Source organism: Protopterus annectens, chromosome 11.part0, assembly GCF_019279795.1.
Source record: "Protopterus annectens isolate FY-2018-M chromosome 11.part0, PAN1.0, whole genome shotgun sequence".
Taxonomy (NCBI): domain Eukaryota; kingdom Metazoa; phylum Chordata; order Ceratodontiformes; family Protopteridae; genus Protopterus; species Protopterus annectens.
In genome coordinates this window covers 1139609709-1139624258 of record NC_056745.1, presented here as the reverse complement: position 1 = coordinate 1139624258, position 14550 = coordinate 1139609709, and the positions used below count along the sequence as shown (strand labels likewise).

The window sequence follows — 14550 nt, the reverse complement described above, 5'->3', positions numbered from 1 at the left end:
GTGGATGGGGAGTCAGTTCCACAGCAGCAATATCTTCTCTGAGATATACCTATCCCTCCAAACTGTTCTGTTGATGTTGTAGAAGAAATTTAGATGCCTAAACCAAGTATTTCTAATCCCCATTTGACTTATGATGTGCAGTAAATCCATCAGTAATGGGTTGCAGAATGCCTTGTATGCCAGACACAGGTCATCTCTTAGCATTCTGTAGGATACTGAATATAGTGGCAGGGTTTTGAGTTGGTCATTGTAGACACATTTGTTTAGGCACTGTAACATTTTAGTAAGGTATCTCTGTGGGCATTCCAGTTGCTGTATGTGTCTAGACAAATACATTCCAAAGAGGACATTATATTCAATGACTGGCCTAATTAGGGCTGTGTAAAGGCAGACAATGACATCCCTAGATCTAAACACAATACATTTTTAAGTTGTGCAATACAGAAGGACTTTCTTACAATGGACACGTGTTGGTCAAAAGTTAGGTAACTCTCCGCATAATTTCCCAAATCCCAAACAACTGGGTCAACTCTTAGGGGAGTATTGTCAATGTAGTAGGTCCCTGTGGTAGATGACCTCCCAAAGGATACAATAATGCATTTTTTGGCATTTCGTTTCAGACCATGATTTTGACACCAGTTATTTAAGACAAATCTTGCAGGATGGCTAAGTCATTTAGGGATTCAATGACTGTTGTTAGCTTGCAGTCATCTCCAAACTTAATAAGCCAGAGAGCCCTTTACTATTGACATTTACTTCAGAAAAGTAAATGCCACACAAGAGAAACCCAGCACAGAATCCTGGGGGACTCCACTGGTAACTGGTCTCTTTGTGGAGGTAACTTCCCCTATTTTGATTATCTGTGTCGTATCTGTGAGACGGTTGGTAATCCAACAGGTGACAAAGGGGTTTACTTCCAGTTTATTTAGCTTTTCTGCTATGCCTGCGTGGAGTTTGTGTCAAATTCTTTGGCCGGGTCATGGTATGCAGTGCATACTGTTTTGATTTGGTCACCTTTTCAAAAAAAAATCTACCAGGTTGAATAAGCATGACCTGCCCTTGACAAATCCAAACTGAGATGGGACTACTGTTTGGAGGTTCCCTATGTCTTGCTTGATTAATTCCATGATAAGTCTTTCCATGGCTTTGCATATAAGGCTTGTAAGAATTATCCATCTGTAATTGCCTCAGTTTTTAGAAGGTCCTCCCTTATACAGGGGAATAACTATAGCTGTTCTCCATTCACTTGGTACAAAACCTGTATGGAGGCTGAGAATGAATAATGTTGTTAAGGGTTCATAGGTAGGTACTAGGCTATTGATCCTAGGGCCTATATAAGCCTAGCCAAACGGTACCCTGGCTTTTGCCTCCCAAGAAAATTATTTTCCTGTGCCCCTGTCAAGCAGAGCCACAGAAGTGATCCCGGGGTGAATTTCCTATCTTCCATCCAATCATCAAGATTTTTCTTGAAGAGTGCTAATGAGGAGCTTTGTTTGATATAGATAGGTAGTTTGTTCCAGAGTATGGGAAGTCTCTGGGACAGGAATCTATCCCTCCAGCATGTTCTGTTTATTGTGGTGACAAGGTTTAGGTACCTAGGTTTGACATATCTTTGTATGTTAGGCAGAGATTGCCTCTGAGTAGGCGATATGCGACAGAGTAAAGCTGAAGTTTTTTGAGACAGTCTGTGTATGGCATCTGTTTGAGGCTGGTAATCCTCTTTGTGAGGTATTTCTGTGGCCTTTCCAGTTGTTGTAGATGTCTTGTGAGGTACATACCAAAAGGGGCGTTTTACTATATAATGGGTCTAATAAGTGATGAGTAGAGGGGAACAATGACCTCTTTTTTCCTGGATGAGAAACCTTTTGTGATGAGGTGTGCCACGCAGAAGGATATCCTGACTACTGTGGCGATGTGATTATCAAAGGAGAGACTACTGTCCACCTGTGTCCCAAGGTCTCTTATCACACTTTCGGTGTTATGTAGACTACTGCCTATATGGTAGTTCATGGGTACAGAGTTTTTACCAAAGGGATGACAATGCACTTTTTGGCATTGAGCTTGAGGCCATGGCTTTGACAGCAGGCATCTGTCTCAGTGAGGCCCTTTTGTAGGATGTCCACATCGTTAGGAGTTTTGATTATGGCTCCTAGTTTGCAGTCATCTGCAAACTTTGTTAGCCGAAGACCTTCTGTGTTTGCCTGTACTTCAGAGAAGTAGATACCAAACAGGAGAGGACCTAGGACTGAACCATGTGACACTCCACTTGTCACTGGTCTGAAGTTGGATTTAGAGTCTGCTACTTTCACAGTGTGGGTTCTATCACTGAGCCAGTTGGCAACCCATCTTGTGACATAGGGATTTATACCTAGTTTAGTGAGTTTATCTATAATTCCAGAGTGGGGATGGCATTGAAAGCCTTGGCGAGATCTTGATAGGCTGTGTGAACCACCTTACCCTCATCTAGGGCTTTGGTGACCGCTTCAAAGAAGTCTATCAGGTTTAGGAGACATTATCTTCCTTGTACAAACCTGAACTGGGTAGGGTCCAGAGTTTGGAGATTACCAATGTCATTGTTTATAAGTTCCATGATGATACGTTCCATAGCCTTGTAGACCAGGCTCATCAGGCTAATGGGGCGGTAGTTTCCAGGGTCTGTGGTGGCTCCCCCTTTGTGGAGTGGGATAACCGTTGCTGTGCACCATTCAGTGGGCACAAAGCCTGAGGTGAGCCTATGATTGAACATGGTACTTAGGTGGGGTGCCAGTTCATTCTGTAGTTCATGTAGAATGCAGCCTGGGATGTTGTCCGGTCCCATGAATGCTGTGTTCTTGGCTTTGGGGAGTGTATTTTTCACCTGTGCAGCCGTGATTACAGGAACTTTGCATTCTTCTGGTATAGAGATGGGCCCTTTAGGGGATGAGAGAGGGGTAAAGTTAGCACTGAACATATCTGCCAGGATGCTGGCAATATCAGTTGGTTCTGTATATTTAGTGCCATTGTGCTGTAACTCAAAGCAGATCTGACTGTTACCATTGAGATTCTTGACATAGCTATAGAATGCTTTGTGGTTGTCTTTAGAATCAGTGGCGATTTTGTTTTCGTAATTAGCTTCAGAGGATTTCATGAGGGAATCTCAGCTTCTTACTAAGGCTGACCACGGAGTTCATCCAATCATGGGATTTTACTCTTTTTCGCAACAGTTTCTTTCTTCTGTTGCAGAGTTTATTTATGGCAGGGGATCACCAGATTGGCTTCCTTTTTTTGGAGGATAGCATCTTGATTTTGTTAGGGATTGCACAATCCATGCACTCATGTAAGTGCTTATAAAGTGCAATTGTATAGGATTCAGCAGTCGTACCTCTATTGTCCATCAGCATGGGTGTCGTGAAATTTGCCACTTCTGTCTTAAGAAGTGTGAAGTTGGCTTTGAAGAAATTTTTTACGGTGGTTTCCCTAATGGGGGTGGGGGTGGGATGGTGATGTCTAGGGTGATTTGCTTGTGGTCGGATCTGACCAACGAGGAATTGACCTCTGGTGTGGAACACCGGTTGCCCATGTTGGTAATGACCAGGTCTAGGATATTGCTGTCCCTGGTGGAGGTGTGGATAAGCTGATACAAGGCATTGGAATTTATGAATTCCAGAAAATGTTGAGCACAAGAGTTGGTACATGAGTAGTTTTCCCAGTTAATTTTGGGGTAGTTGAACTCACCCATTATTAGGGTGTTAGGCTGTACCCTAATATTTTCCAGTGAATCAAGAAATTAGGAGTGGGAATCCTGGGGCATGGTGGGGATCTGTAGCAAGCTACAATTTGGATTGTGGTCTTGCCCATAGTTAGTTGCACTTGGATAATCTCGGATGCATTATGCTGAGGAACTAGCCTGGAGGTGTGGATATCCTTAATGAATATAGACACGCCTCCGCCTTTAGTGCTTCGGTCCAGGTTAGGTGGCTGAAAGATGTGGTATGAATTATAGCCTGGTAATGTAGGAGTGCTCTCTGGAGCCTTGAACCAAGACTCTGTCACTGCACAGATGTCGATGTTCTCCATTTTAAGGAGTGCCTCGAGTGAGTGCATTTTGAAGTTTAGACTTCTAGCATTAAGTAGCATTACCCTCAGATTTTGCTTGCTTGTACCTGTTACGGTGGTGAATTTGTCATTTAAATCTTACCTAAAAAAGGCACTATAGGGGTGGCAAGAGCCTTAGCCAGTATCTGGAATCCCAAGGGCAACAGGTGCAGGCCATCTCTGGCAAAGCATCATGGTTTGTCGATCATGTCATCTCAGGCAGACAGATACTGTATCCCCTTAGAATGACACCAGAAGCTTAACCAATTGTTGAAGTCAATCATTTTGTCCTTGTACTGTGGTATAATTCTGGGTGATGGCAGGATGCTACTCAGGGCTAGGGTCATACCTGCCTGGGCTACAAGATCAGACAGCTCCTCCATGTCTCTTTTCATGTAGTCCAGGGAGGTACGTCTCAGGTCATTCACACCAACATGGACAATGACAGAGTCATATTTGTACTTGCTGTGGAGTGACCTGAGTGCATGCGTTATGTGGTGGATCCTGGCACCTGACAGGCAGTTGACAGTAACTTTCTCCTTGTTTAGCCTGGTAAGTGGAACATCAGTGTGCCTGACTATAGAGTCACCTATGACTAGAGTGTTGGGTACGTTGTTATGCCTTATGGGCTGTGGCTGAATGGCACACTGAGTTTGTGGGATATGTGTCATTTGGGCTGTGTTGGGTGTGGAGGTTGCTTGCGTTTCTGCTTTGGAGGTCCCTGTTGCTTGGGTAGATTTTTTTTTGAGAGCCTCTGTGAATGTAGGTGTGTGTTTTGTGTTTCTATGCATGTGTTTTAGTGGTGTAGGTTTTGAGGGACTATGTGATGAATGTGGTGTGGTGCAAGTGTTTACCTTCTCCTCTTGACTGTCTAGTCCAGTCTTGGGTGAAGACAGCTTTGCTTCCAGTTTGGCTATATAAGTGCATCTCTCACAGGTTGTAGTGTTGGGTGGTAGGAGGAGAGGGTTGTTTCTGTACACAAGGCAATTGCTGCATTGCCCCAAGATGCCCAGATTCATCAGGTAGACGGGAGAAAACACCGGGAGCTGACCCTTAGACATGCCTGGATAGGTGCTTATTTATTAAATACTAAAAACTGTTTTCCTCTAGACAAGTGAGGCAAGTTGAGTGCCGTAGTAATGTGTAGCTTATTTAGTGCTTACAATGAGTTCTGAACAAGTGCTGAGCTCAAAGAAACAGATTTGAGTGCTGAAACTAGAAAACTGGCTAGTTCTAAGAAACAAAATTAAGCTAGAAGGCTTCCCTCCAACACAGAAAGGCTTGGAGGCTCAGAAGCTTACAAACAGTCCTGGATAAAGCAAATCTGTATCTGGACCAGACGACTTACAGGAAAGGCAGGAAACAAACTTAGAAAAATTTTTTTTTTTGTAAAGTGGAAAGGGGAAAGGAGGAGCAGAAACTAGCTGGGTTGGCCTTCTCAAATGTTCTCCCTGGATTAGGTAGAATGAGGTAATGACACTAGACTGGGAGGAGTGTCCCAGACCAAATTTATAGTAGGGGCGGGCAACTGCAAAGCCACCAAGTATAAAAACAGTGTGGTTAAATCTTGCTTCATGCCATTTAAGATGCATTCAGGGGTATTGTCAGGACTCATCGATACAGTATTTTCAGCTTGTGATAGCACTTTTAGGACTTGTTCTTTTGTGATAGCTGGAGGTAACCAGTTTCAGGTATATATTTTAGGACAGATGAAGGGGGGAGAGAGAGGTAAAGTTAGAGCTAAATTTATCAGCCAATAGGTTAGTTATATCTTCAGCCTCAGTATAGGCAACATAATTTACAATAAGCTTAGCTCATTGCTGCACTGTGCTTTTGAGATTACAAACATAGCTAAAAATGCCTTGTAACTGTCTTTGGGTCAAGTAGCTATTTTAGCTACAAATTGGGTTTTGGTGGATTTTATTAAGCTTCTAAGCTGTTTGTTTATTTCACTGACAAGGGCTCTAACATTCATTCTTTCCTTGCTCAGCCTGGTAAGAGGGTAATAGTTATCCTAAGAAAATATAGACATCAATCTGCTACAATGATCTGACTGGAAGACTGGTGCCCACATTCTGCTTAATGTTGAATCATATACAAGATTTTCTGCAGCAATTACCTTTAGGGTGTACATACCATATGAAACAAATCAGATATCTTTAAAACTGAATTAAGGATTTTGATTTTCTATTCCATTTTTACACACCTTTACATCAGCTTTCAGTATGTCCTTTCTGAGATCCTTGTAAAGAAGAATGTTGAAGAATTGCAAATGAAAGTATTATTTGTGATTTGAAGCAGGCTAACAACATATTTTTTTTGTTTTGTCTTTAAAGAGAGATTCAAACTGTTACCACTGTTATTTGAAGATGGGCTGAAGGAAAGCATATATCCAAAATGTGAAATCATAATAATATTAATATACAAGGGCATGCATCTAATTTGTACATGCATACATGTGTGAAATAAAACACATCTAACATGTACAGGCATGTCAATATGGAACGGTAAAATATGTCTAACATGTACATGTTTGCATGTGTGGAAGGATAAGACATATCTAAACTGTACAGGCACACATTTGTGGAAGGGTAAGCCAGGATATGCATTCACAGATAGAAGGGTAAAACTGATTATTGGAAATGTACTGATGGATGTCATTATTAGATCTGGAAGTTAGAAAATGAGATGTATTCCAGCATCTGAGTATGTAAATATTCTTACATATGCAAAATTCATAAGCATGTAAATGTTATTACCCCCAAAAAGTTTTCCCATTTCTTAGTACTATATTATAACCATGTAACACACCATTTTAAAATAAACCTCACTGCTTCCTGACACCAAAAACAAAAATGAATCTTGCCTGATTACTGGGTACTAAAGATATAAACATTTACAGAAATGTCAGTATATAACCTCATCATAGCATGCCAACTGCACACACATTTGCACAGGCAAATGCATACATGACAGAAAGGTATATGAGTTCAGGTGTGGCCAATATTTTAGGTGAAACAATTACCCGAAACAAGAAGAGTCTTTGCTTACATTTCCAAGGAAATAAATGTATCTTAAATTACAGCTTGAACACCCTACAGGAATAACTGTGGGTTACATTTAAAACAATGGTTTAAGTCAAGGGAGGAAATGTGAAGATATAGTTTGATTCATTTTTTGCAACTACAATCACATCAGTTTATCCTTGATTACTTTTTTATGAAACACTATTGTGTGCAGGTGTCTAGTCGATATAATGACATTTTTAACTTTAAACAATTTAGATTAATTAATTTCAGTACAATTTAGATTATGTAATTTCAGTACAACTAGATAAATAATTGTAATAATTTAAGACATGCTGATAATTCACTGAAATGTATTAAGTTAAGATAGCCAAGATCCATATTAGGCTGAAATGTGATCTGTTATTTTTTAAAAAATTAGCACTTTTTTGTTAATTTCATAAAGAAATCTATTGCAAAACAATCAAATATATTGCAAAATCTAAAATTCATCTCAAGAATGCTCGTAAAAAGTCATTGTAAGATATCATTGATGTTAGGTCCTTGTCATAAAATCCAGTTAAATGAAAGAATTCTTCTTCAGACAGGTTGATACTATATTGTCGTAGAACCTGCAGAATAAGATAAAAGAAACACATGGGGATAATTAAGATCTATTAAACAGTTCAGCTGTATAATTAAACAGACAATAAAAAGGAAAAAAACAACACTCTTCAAGACAAGTCCGCATCCAACATGTTAAATTTATTTTCTGTTTTGTGAGTTTAACTTATTAAACTTTGGCTCTTACTCTGATAAGGTTTAAACACCATAATGTTTATTTTTGCTTCAGCTGACGTGGGTCTCTGAGTTGTACAAGAAAAAAATGGTAATAGCACAGCCACACAGTGGTTTGCATGATCTATCTTGAGAGGAACCCAAAAGAGGAGAGTCATAGTTCTGCCAAGATGTAGAAAAAGAAGTTATGTCCTTACCATAACGTTCCATGTGGAGTGTTCATCTCGCCTTGGTTATTACACATGGGTTCGGAGCCGATCCTCGGCTCGGCCGACTGCAAGCTCTGCATCGAGAAGAAGCTCGAGGACATCTAATACCCACAATCCCCCTCTGCCTTTACCTCAGATCTAGTTTGCAAGCAAACCAGACATAAAACACATGCCAAACTATATACATAAAAGTACATATATACAAACATACCAAGGGTATGATAGTAACACTAATACTGCAACAGCAGAAGGAGAATACTCCAGACCAGACACCAAATCGAACGTTCTTCCTAAAAGGGTGGTGGGGTGGGTGGGTAACCAGGATGAGATACACACATACGGGATGTTATGGGTAACATAACTTCTTTATGTGAGTGAGTGTTCTCTCTTTGTTCTTACACATGGGTAGTCCCTAGCTCCATAATCCTGAGGAACTCAAGGGAGAACGTTCTTGAGCACAGTGGAACCAAAGGTTGCCCTATCCCTAGAAACCCTGTCCACTTTGTAATGAGATATAAATGTATGTGGTTTAGCCCAAGCAGCCGCTGAAATGTGTGTCTAGTGGCTGGCTTGTGAGCCAAAGATGTAGAAACTGATCTGGTTGAATGTCCTTTGGGTTTTGTTGATAATGTTTGATCAGAGGCTTCATAAACATATGTGATACAGTCAGCTAGCCATTTAGAAAGAGTTCGTTTCGTAACTGCAAGACCCTTTCTGCTGTCAGCAAAAGCTACAAATAGTTGATCAGATTTCCTGTGATCTTTTGTTCTATCCAAATAAAATCTGAGTTGTCTATGGACGTCCAGTTTGTGCAACATATACTCTAATTTATTAGAGTGGTTCTTAAAGAAGGTGGGTAGTTCAATGGACTGATTAATATTACTAGAAGAACAAACTTTGGGAAGAAAGGATGGATTAGTGCGTAGGGATACTCTGTCAGAATGAAATATTAAATAAGGATGCTTGACAGAAAGGGCCTGAAGCTCAGACACTCGTCTAGCAGATGTAATGGCCACTAGAAATAAAGTTTTCCATGACAAAAATTTCAATGTGCAACTTGAGGCTGGTTCAAAGGGTGGCAACATCAATTTAGAGAGCAACAGGTTTAAATTCCACGGTGATGTCGGACTTCTGACTGGTGGTCTGATATGAAAAGAACCTTTTAAAAGGCTTTAGACAGTCTGTGAGCCATAATAGGCGCACCACATTCCTCTACATGATAGTTAGAAATGGCAGCTAACTGTACTCTTAAAGTAGCCGGGGAAGCTCCTTTATGAAATAGTTCAGTCAAGAACTCTAAAACCTTGTTTAGCAGACTCTAACAGGGTCCAAATGATGTGACTCCGCCCAAAAGACAAAGCGTTTCCACTTACTGGTGTAAGTCTTAGTAGTGGAAACTTTATGAGAAGCTACTAAAATATCTTGAACCGCCGATGTAAGTGGAACCGACCTGGCTAAAAGGGCGGAGCAGCCAAGCTGCTAGATGGAGAGATTCTAGAGATGGGTGAGGAACTCCTGACGAGTGAGTCAGTAGATCTGGCTCTGGGTCCGGCATCCAAGGTCCCAATAGAAAGGGAACCAAATTTGACGAGGCCAGAGCAGGGCAATGAGAATAATAGTCCTCTGAAGGTTGTTGGCTTTCTGTAGAAACTTTGCAATCAGGGAAATGGAGGAAAAGCATACAGGAGACCGGGGCCAATCGTGCACCAGCGGGCCCCTGGGGACTTCCTGGAGGTAATAGGGCAAAGTAGCTCCTGCATTTGGCATTCATTGGAGACGCAAACAGATCGCAGGTAGGCTGGCCCCATTTGCGAAAAATCCTTCGCAACTGACTGTTTGAGGGACCACTCGTGAGGCAATAGTATTGCCCTGCTCAGCCTGTCGGCTATGACGTTGGATGACCCGGGATGTGCGTTGCGATCAGAAAGCGACCGTGGACTCTGCCCATTGCCAAATTCTCATGGCCTCTCTGCATAGTTGGTAAGACCTGGTTCCCCCTTGCTTGTTTATGTACCAGACTACGGACATGTTGTCTGTCTGAACTGCAATGGTCCCTGGAGGAAGGAGGAGCAAAGTGTTGCAACGCCAAAACACTGCCCTCAACTCCAGAACATTGATGTGCAGATTGTACTCCAGATTGGTCCATTCGCCTTGGACTGTCTGTCCCTGAAAGATGCCCCCCCACCCTATCAGGGAAGCGTCCGTGGTTATCGTCGCTGACAGTGCGGGTAGCACAAATGGTCTTCCGCTGGATAGGTTGCAAGTCTGTAACCACCACATTAGGTGTGATTTGCATGTTTTCGTTATCAAAATTTCGTGAGTCAGTGGAAGTTGTTGGAATGACCATTGTGCAAACAGAAGCCATTGTAGCACTCTCATGTGCAGTCTTCCCAATGGTATCGCAATGAGAGAAGCTGCCATGAGACCCAAAACTTTCAGAACAATTTTTGCCGGAGACTTTCTGGATGACAGTAGAAGGGAAATGTTGAATTGAAGTGCTACTATTCTTTCTGTAGGAAGTTTTAGAACTAAATGATCTAATTCCGCTCCTATGAATAAGATATGCTGTGATGGCTGTAGCAACGATTTTAAATTTACTGAAATGCCAAGGTGTACAAAGTTGTAGGGTGTAATCCCTGGCTTGTATCAGTTGACGCCTGGTGGTGGCAGACAGGAGCCAGTCGTCCAGATACGGAAACACCTGGAATCCTAGGCCTCAGATGAGGCGCTACCACTGCCATGCATTTGGTGAAGACCCTGGGGGCTGTAGTCAGACCAAAGGGCAGGGCTCGAAACTGTTAGTGACTGTCTCCCAGCCGGGGCATAAATGATCCCTGGACGCCCTGGCCATTTTGATGTGGTAGTATCGTCCTTCAGATCTATCGAGCACATCAGTCGTCCTTCCGTAAGAATGGAAGGATCGATTGAAGCGTGACCATTCGGAACTTTTCCTTCTTGACAAAGGTGTTGAGATGGCTTAGGTCCAGAATCGGCCTCCAGTCCCCTGTTTTCTTTGGAACTAAAAGAACCTTGAGTAAGTTCCAAATCCTATTTGGTCCGCTGGGACTGGTTGGATGACTCTTTTCTAGCAGCTTTGAAATTTCTGTAGCTGCTGGGTCTCGCAGATGGGGTGGTACATCTGGGAGTTTTCTCTTTGGAATGGGTGTGGATAGAAATGGGATTTTGTAACCTCTGGTAACAATGCTTTTACCCAATTGTCTGAAGAGGTTTTGCCAGGCCTGAGGGTATAAAGCTACGACCCCGACTGCCTCCAGAGCAGGACAGTCGGGCCTCCTCTCAGGAGTGCTGAAAAGGTTTGCCAGGGAGGTTATCCCTGTCACCTTGGTTTTGCGGACCCCCTCTGCCGCCAGGGTGGCGTCTTCCACCTCTGCCCCCTCTGCCTCTAGAGGGGCATCACCCTGTGTGTTTGGGAAAGACCCTTGGGGTTTTTGAAACCACATTTTCCCACCACGTTGCCCTTTGGGGTACGGTCTGGAAGGGGTGGAAAAACGGACTCCGACAGCAGACAGAGTCTTTCCCTCCTGTTCACACCGGGTAAGGGTCTCCTTTACTTTAGGGCCAAAAAGTGTGGCTCCGTCAAATGGGGCGTTAGTAAAGGAAGACTTGAAGGCTTCCGCAAATGAACATAAGCGCATCCAGGATTGCCTACGAAGAGCAATCGCTGAAGCCGCTGCCCTACTCGATCCTTCGGCTGCATAGGATATCAGCCTCATGGACGAGTTTACAATGGACGTAAGGGTGTTGAGATGCGCTGTAACTCTCTCTGAAACAGCGGCATCTGTAATACCCTGGAGGGTATCTCCCAACTCTTTGACTAGATCCCTCTGTAAACGTGTAAAATGAGTCAAATAGTTCAGGGAGCATAGAAAGCCGCTGAACTGAAAATGCGCTTCCCATATCTGTCCATGGTCCTAGAATCTTTGTTAGGCGGATGGACAGATGAGGAAGACTCCGACATCTCCTTTTTCGTGGCCGCTGCCACCACCATGGTGTCTACTGGAACTCCTTTGGTGAGGTAAGCCTTGTCCTGTGGTGCCGTAATGTACTTATTTGGCTTCCTAGGGACTGGTTCCACCATGTCAGGAGTCTCCCACGCCCTTCGAGCAATTAATTCCATTAACTCATCAAAGGGTGGAGTGACCCAGGAGGAGGAAGGGCGAGCACCAAATGCCTTCAGCAAAACTGCCTCATCCTCAGAAGGGGAGGGCTTGCCAGTCACCTCTCTGTTTTAGGATCTCAAGATGTCAGAAAAAGCGACATCCTCTGAAGGTGACTTAGGGGACCCTTCTGACTTATCTAAGTCAGTATCAGATGTCAAGGATTCTTGTGGAGAATCCAAGTGTCTCCTCTTACACAGTCTTTTCCTAGGGACTTCTTAGTGGGAGCATCGAAGAAGCCTCCGAGGAAGAGGGGCACCCTCCAGGGGTGGCTGAGACACTGGTGCCCGGCTTGGGCGTGGGTGCAGAGGAGGATAACGGTCCTTTGTGGGGAGGAGAAGCTGTACCTGCTGATGTGGTTGTCTGGGTAGACAACACCTTCCTCATGGTCGAAGGCCCCGGGTCCCGAGTCGAGGTATCTCCCGGTTCGAAGAAATGGGAAGAATCCCGAAACAGGAACCGAAGGCACCGACCCGAGGATGGAACCGAGTCGATCCGTGCGAGGCCGCCGGAACGAAACATCGGTCCGACTCGGTCCCGGAACCAAGGATGGATCTTGCCCCAGACTCCAGTACCGGATCGGATGGAGTCGAGGTGAGCAGCCGACCGAGAAAAGACGGTTCTGGCACCGAGGGCTCCACAATCATCAGTTCAGCTTCTTCCGGCTCGAAGACTGGACAGGTCTCGGAGGAGGAACAGATGGAGATAGTGGCAGGCCTTCAAGTCTCGACATCAACTGAGAGGAGACCGAGATAAGCTTGGATAGGGCCGTATGCTCCATCAATTTCTGCACCACACGGTCCACATCGGTGTCGGAAGGGCCTGGAAGAATGAGTCGAAGGGATCGAAGCGAGCGGCCGACCTCAACAGAGTCGGTGGAGGGAGCTCCGTCACCGGTTCCAAGACTCGAGGCTCGAAACTGCCAACAGTTGAACACTCGGCCCGAAGTCTGTGGAACCGGTGATCTAACTATACCCGAAGAGCTCGGAGCTGATGACTTGGGCCGAGGACTTGGATGCCTGGTCTGAAGCATCCAGAGCCTCCTGGAAAGAGGGTTTCAACAATCCTCTATCCATCAGTTTCCTGCACCTATCTGTCATGACCCTCCCACTAAAAGAGTGACAAATAGAACAGTCCTCTTGTAAGTGGAGAGGGCCAAGACAGTAGACACAGGAACTGTGGTTGTCTGTGACCGACATCTTTTGGCCACACTGACAACGTTTGAAGCCAGATTTCATTTTCTCAGACATACTGAAAAGAGAAAGAGACAGTCCAGTCCAGTAACAGTCAATCCAGGTAACAAAAGTCAAACTGTATTTTGTAAGTCCGATTGTCAATCCAAGTAGGGGTGGTAGGCCCCGAAAAACTCTATACCAGTTAGTTAAACTAAGTTAAACTAATCTAATGGTACCGAGAATTCTGCTCTACTCACACACCGTACACTAACTTTCAAAAACTATAGATCTTAAAGAAGTTCTTTGAAAATTTAACCAAAATAGTTAAAATCTTATCTGTAAAAGCCTCGAGCTAGCCTCCAGTGATGCGAATGCAGCAGCGGCAAACTAGATCTGAGGTAAAGGCAGAGGGGGATTGTGGGTATTAGATGTCCTCGAGCTTCTTCGATGCAGAGCTTGCAGTAGCGACACGGAGGCCGGATGGGCTCCGAACCCATGTGTAAGAACAAAGGCGAGATTGAACACTCTCACATCTACATTTACATTATAGTGAACGCATAGGGGATGCCTAGCTTTGCCAGGCAGTAGAATTTAATGTGGATTATAGACCTATTTGAGGGTATCCCCAGCTCTGTCATCCAGGCACTCAGATCTTCCCCTATTTAACTGTCAAAAGGCAGCCAGGAAAGAGTTCATTTCACTAGCCCCAGATAAATGTATACAGAGAACATGAGCAAACAGTAAAACACACTACAGGTATTACACAAACAACAAAAGAAGAAAAAAAATGTCCTGCTTACAGTAAGTGCATAAACCGATTCTACGGAATCATTTCCAACATCTGAAACTGGAAGCACAGCAGAACTGCTTAACCTTATCATCAGTGTTACTATTTATTTGAGAGTTAAGACATTTCTCAGCATGCTTACATAAAAACAAACTGCACAGCCAAACATGTTAAACAAGCATAAATCTGTCAAGTTTTTTTTTCATCCAGAATGTAACAAGACAAAACCAGAATGGTTTAATATTAAGTCCACTATGTATTAGTATACTTTTCTTTGGTAGTTCTGTGATTCAGAGCAAGATTTGAAGAAAATGTCAAACCTGC

General features: G+C 43.5%; 1 protein-coding gene across 1 annotated transcript in view; it reads right to left on the bottom strand.

Moving 5' to 3' along the window:
• Nucleotides 1-7121: 7121 nt before the first annotated feature.
• Nucleotides 7122-14550, bottom strand: part of EFCAB6 (EF-hand calcium binding domain 6) — a 3527179-nt gene continuing 3519750 nt past the window's right edge. The window contains exon 31 of the mRNA XM_044088493.1: nt 7122-7711. Coding sequence (XP_043944428.1) covers nt 7589-7711 — 123 coding nt within the window. The 3' untranslated portion in view covers nt 7122-7588. The remainder of the gene's footprint in view (nt 7712-14550) is intronic.